At 42.0% G+C, this 6000-nt stretch overlaps 1 protein-coding gene across 1 annotated transcript in view; it reads left to right on the plus strand.

Moving 5' to 3' along the window:
* Positions 1-5762, plus strand: part of elp2 (elongator acetyltransferase complex subunit 2) — a 29579-nt gene extending 23817 nt beyond the window's left edge. Inside the window, exons 19-22 of the mRNA XM_008421806.2 lie at positions 2855-2976; positions 3125-3267; positions 4194-4307; positions 5086-5762. Coding sequence (XP_008420028.1) covers positions 2855-2976; positions 3125-3267; positions 4194-4307; positions 5086-5281 — 575 coding nt within the window. The 3' untranslated portion in view covers positions 5282-5762. The remainder of the gene's footprint in view (positions 1-2854; positions 2977-3124; positions 3268-4193; positions 4308-5085) is intronic.
* Positions 5763-6000: the final 238 nt, after the last annotated feature.

The following is a 6000-nucleotide window of genomic DNA, read 5'->3' on the forward strand; positions in this document are numbered from 1 at the left end:
CCATCCATATTTCAAGTGTTTTGTCACACGATGGCATCAAGATGAATATTTTCATAATCCTTTTTTTCTTTAAAACTGTTTTACTATTTATTTCTTCTTCATAGTTAAATATTTGAGATCATTCTTCAAATTTGACTATGAAAACAAAAAACAATTAAAAAAACTAAACTTGGCCCTGGAAGCTGTTTTCAAATTCAAAAAATAGGGATCCGAACTAGCATGGCCTTTTAAAAAAATGTCAACTTTGGAGGAAAGCGCGATGATAACTGAGGAGTCTTTCAGCGATGAGTCCTAAAAGCAGAAAATACTTTTTCACAACACTGTCAAAAGTTGTTAATAAACCTCCAAAAAAAAAAAAATCCACTGAGGTTTTCTTTTTTTATTTCAGAAATTTGGGCAGATGTGAAGTTAAACTGTTACCATTAACCGTTAGGCGATAATTGTAGCTATTAAATGCAGTGCAACTCGGGATGAGATAGCAGTTCTTCACGGCGCTATGTAAATAAAGGTAATTAAAAATCCGTTTGATGGAATTTCAACATAATAAGACAACATCGGAGTCCTTTTGTCAGACACGAGCCATTTCAACTCAAATTAATTACATTTGTGCCAAATTAAATTTTATTTAATTTAATTTGGAAGGACTCCACTAATTTAATACTGTGAAGAGCCACGCAAACGATGTGTTGATTGAAACTCGGCCAAAAAGGAACTAACTCAAGAATGACTATTTTTAAAGATAACTTTTACGATTAGACACATTTTTCTCCCAACTATTCCCACACCATATAAAGCCAAACCTGCTTCAAGAGTTATTCATACCCATTGGAATTTCTTAGTTCTTGCCATGGCACAACTCCAAACTCTTCTACAACCTTAATTAAATTCAGTGCAGCCAGTTTAGCCTTTAGAAGTGATCTATTTAGAAATCATCCACATGGGTGTAATTCATTAACAGTCGCTTCTCCGTCAGGATTGTCAGACGACGAACTACGTCACGAAGACCCAGAAAAACTAGATGTAGGTTGAAATTCATGCCTATCTTTCTAAATATATTTCCTAAAATCATTATCTTTTTTTTATCCATCTATCAACAAAGTGAAGTTCTGAAGTGTTTTTATAGACTTGTTATATTTCGAGGCTCTGTGCTTCTGGCAGTCACAGGATTAGTTTGCTGGTGATGGCAGACTGTGATTATTGTTTGGTCTTTGTGCTCAGAATTGCCACAGTTTGTCCATTTCTTGAAGAAAAGTTCTCTTCTGAGGGATGAGAATCATTGCCAGCTTGAGAAATAACGTAGCCATCACCACACTGTTGGATGGACGTACCTGAACTTTGAACCCCCACCAATGCGTTTCCTGTAGATATAACCTACCTTGCAACTTTACCTTACATTGTAACCCCGTGTTATCAGTGCTTGTTTTCGTTAAGCAGTCTCTGTTATTAACAGAACGAAGAACAATATGCTTACAGTCTGAAGTAAACGGAAAAGCAAGCTCTACCGAACCTGTATTTCTGTTGGCCTTCTCTGCGTTTTAGGGTCCCAGTCGTAAACCGAAATGCGTCATTGATGAGCTAACTCGTATGAGGAAAATCTCTGCTCTCTAATTCAGACAAATAACTCAATCCTGCATTGACGCTGAGCGAAGCAGGACATTTAAGCCCAGAGGATTACCTCCCACCTTTCCTGGGTCTCAGCGTTTCTGCTGGCTGCCCTGCCTTGGCCTTAATGTGCGTTGACAGAGGGGATAACCAGGCCCGCGTTTTCCGTTTCGCCTGTGCAGCGGCGCTGCATGGAGGCGCAGCGGCGCGTGCGTGTGGTTTAAACAGAGGAGGCTGAGCGAGGGGAAGGTCGGGACTCCCGTCTGCTCTGCTTGACTGCTGAATCACTCAAGGTGATTGTGGAGAATGCAAACACAGCCTCGCCGGCTAGACGGGGGAAGGTTAAACGAAGTCACCGCACATCACACAAACTGACTTCCTTCTATTCGCGTGCCTCCCGTCTGCGCGTTTTTGTCTGACGCCTTTGTTTTCCCGCGTGGGTTGAGCACCTTCCCCCCACCCCACCGTATCATATTATTCAACTTATTTGTGCCCTTTTCTATGTTTTTGGTGTAAATACGTTCAGCTCCGTATTGCTTCACTCTGGACTCCCGGTGCCCTTCTTTTTCTTTTCTCTCTTTGCGAGTAAATAAGTCTCGTTGAATAAAGAGCCGTCCCGTCCTTCAGAGCCCCGCTAATGGACAAAGCTGCTGCACACGTTTGCCCCCTAACAGCAAACCCGTGAATGTGCGCTTGTTTTGCTGGAGGAGAGTGTTTTTAAAAGCATCACAAAATGCTCAGCTCGGTCTTTTGTGTTAACTCCGAGATTTTACAGCTGCGTGTACCTGCCCGATTAGTTTTGCGTGCGTGCGTGCGTGCGCGCGCGTACGGGCGCCGGTGCAGAGCGTGACGACTGCAGACTCACAGACAGACAGGCAGCTGCCGGCAGCATACAAACAAGCTCTCTGGGGGAAACCAATCTAGGCTCTAAAATGGTTTAGGCCTAGGAAATGAACAGCAATGGCTCATAAACCAAAACTCACTGAAACGGAGGAGCTGGAATGAGGTCCTCCGTCTTGTGGGGGTTGTTTATTTGTCACCCAGGAGAGGCTTTGGTGACCGCCGAGCAGGGATGCAGACATGCTGATGTGATGTTGTAATAATCATAACAGAGTTTGGCCATCAACTCATCCTCTCTGCTGAAAGGGAGATAAATGAAACACGTTACTTGGCCTATGACGCCTTTTTTGTCTTGGAGATGAATAAAATGTTCCCTTGTCGTCAGCCTTCCCGTTTGTTCCCCCCCACGCAGAGCCCCCGTTCTCGTTGTACGCGCACACAGCCAAGGACACAGCCACGCACAGCAGGATCATCTGGTCGTGCGACTGGAGCCCCGACAGCAAATACTTTGTGACATCCAGTCGGGACAAGAAGGTAAACATCAAGTCTTGATCCAGTTCCAAAACCTCTGAATGTAATTTGCTTTGAAGGTAATGAAGTAAGGAAACCAGATGGCTGCAAGCGAGAGGGGAGCACTCCTCGACGCTCAGGCAGGGTTTCCGTGTGTTAACGTGTTGTTTAGGTGATCGTGTGGGGGCTGTGCGTGCCGGAGAACTCTGAGGAGCCGGCCTTTCCTCCGGAGATCAAGCCGTGTTCCTCCATCTTGGATGTCGGGGATTCTGCTACGGCCGTAGCCTTTTGTCCGTCCCTCTGCTCTGACTGCAGGTACATGCTGATTCAGTGCTATTAATACTTTCTTGTAAATATTTTCACACCTCTGCATGTTTTTTTTGTTTTTTTGAAAACATTTTGTCACAGTATTGCTACCAACTTGAGTGTATCTTATTGTAGATTTATTGGAGAGAAACACAGTTATTGGGATTTGGAAAGAAAACAACACATTCAATAGTATATATATATATTTTGCAAATAAAAACCTAAAAGGTTTGAAATGCGTTTTTTTTTTTTTTGTTGAATCCCTTTTCTCTGATACCAATGAATAAAATTCCATGCACATAATTGAAAATGATTTGTAAATTGCAAACCTGGCCTTTTCTGATCGAAAGCCATAAGAAGCTTTAGCTTACGGTTTACCTTAAATTTCCTGTTGCATCAAGACAAAAATGTTTTAACACAAAATAAAAATGTAAACAAAGCTACTACTTTATTGCCAGGTTACTATTTATTCAGTTATTTTCTGCTTTGAATCCATCAGCTGTTCTCTTTTTTTTTCCGGTGAAACCTAATTTATTCATCCGTGCAGAAACTTTGTAAAAACAACCAGAACCTTCCGTTTCATCTGTTTATTTAATTCCCTCCCACATGTGAACAAACTGATGTGTTCTTCCTGTACATTTTTGAAACAATATTTAAGGAATTACAATTGGAATTACTTTTTTTTTATGCCTTAAGAAAAAAAAAATGGGAAAAAACAAAGATTCTGACACAAAGGATCATAATTCACGCATGAAAGGGTTAAAGATGTTTACTCCTAATTCATGTTTTCTAAAAACAACCACCTTGTGATTCTGCAAAATGGCATTATCTAAAAAAAAAATAAACGAAATGTAAGTATGAGGTTAAAAAGGTAATAAGAAGATTCTGCTCTACAGTTAATAGACCTGCAATTTGTTCTCTTCTGCATTTCACAGCTACTTACTCGCAGTTGGTCTGGAGTGCGGACAGATCCTGCTCTACAGGTGGAGACCCGGTCAAGAGGGGGTTTCAGGGAGTGACTGGATTAGCGGTGGTGGGACGGACACCTTGTATCCTTCCAACAGGTGTGCAGGTCCTAAATGGAAGCAGACGGGCTTCGGATCGACTCCGAGCTCCGATACGATTCTGTTTTATAGACTCAAGACTCGACTTAGACTCTGGGTCTCTGTCTTTATCTGTTTTGGTGAGGAGTGAAATTAAGTCTGTATGTAAGTCACAGACCACAACTCTTTACAGGTGATCAGGATCATAAGGTGAGTTTTTTTTGTTTCTTTTTGTTTTGTTTTTTTTAGCTTTGTACATTTATAGAGTTTGTTCACTGATTAATTGCTTATAACCATCTGTTAATGCTGGGTAATACGCCTCAAGCCCTTCTCGTTGTTTCTGAACAAAATAAATGTTCCTCTCGCGTCACATTTGCAAACAGTAATTTCTAGTTATTAAAAGTAAAAATTTCATTGCGAAGAAACAAGGCAGCAGATACAAACCAGTACTTCATTGTGCTTCGGTGTGCTGCCTAGTTGCCCTCTGTTTTTATCCAGACAGTATTTTTCTTGTGACTTTATATTAGACGACCCGGTCTCCTCGGCTAACCTCCCCTGCTGTTTTACAACCGCCCCGTATTTTTCTCAGTTTGGCAATTTTCTGTATGAAACGATATCAGGTTTTTACGTCCCAGGTGAAACATTCAGGTGAACTTTTTATTACTTTTATTTTTTTCCCCCTCCTGCTGATGATGACAGATGGGAGCCGTCTGTACAGGATGCGTGCTGGATATTTGTCTACGTTTTTGTCTGTTGTTTCCCTTCATCAAACGTCCTTTCAAAGACAAAGCCACACGCTGGCGGTGAAGCGGCTACGCTGGAGGCCGCGCGCCGGTCGGGCCGGTCTGGAGAACGGCGAGATGGATGGGCCGAGTGACACGGAGAGAAAACTCGAAGAGAAGAGCTCCTGGGTCCAGCTTGCCAGTGCCGGCGCCGACCACTCTGTCAAAATCTTCAGCGTCAACAAACGGGCTCTTTAGCACCGCCAACCACTGACTCTATTATGTCTGTTGCAAGGAGAGAGACAGAGAGAGAGGCTTGGACTGAGGGCCAGAGGCCTGTGTGGGCCACAGAGACCACAGCTGCTCTCTCCCAAACCATTCAGTCCCTGTGACAGCGAGTTAGGCCACGGGTCAGTCAAAGGACAGAACCTGCTGCACAAAAGCCCCGAAGTCTGTCTGCACAGAGCCAAACGGGTTTGATGGGTGGAAGCGGGAGGGTAAAAACACCAGAGCACCGCAGGGTGGCATTTGGTTTGGATACTTTACAGAGGAGAAACCTTTGCTCTCTATCTAGTTGCAGGCCTATGGAAATATTTGTGTTGGACTGAATTCTTTAAGACGACAACTTTGTAAAAAAAAAAAAAAAAGAGCTTTTGTTGTTGCTTGTGAATATCTTTTTTTGTATTGTCATAATTAGGTTTTCACTAAATTAAGAGAAATAAGAAATGTTTATTGGATACGTTTTGTGATTATTTTATTATTATTATTTATTTATTTTTTACATTTTCCTTCTGAATTGTGTTCAGACCTGTAGCTCTCCTTTGTAAGTCTGAAATCAAGAATTATGTAAAAAAAAAAAACAAAAGAAAAGAAAGCAAAAGGCATGTAAATAGCCTAGAGTTGCAAAAGTTCTGCCAGACATTTAGGAGGCGAGATTTCCATAGTCACTGCCTTCCTACCACATTGCTAATATTAAT

Source organism: Poecilia reticulata, linkage group LG11 (genome assembly GCF_000633615.1).
Source record: "Poecilia reticulata strain Guanapo linkage group LG11, Guppy_female_1.0+MT, whole genome shotgun sequence".
NCBI classification, from domain to species: domain Eukaryota; kingdom Metazoa; phylum Chordata; class Actinopteri; order Cyprinodontiformes; family Poeciliidae; genus Poecilia; species Poecilia reticulata.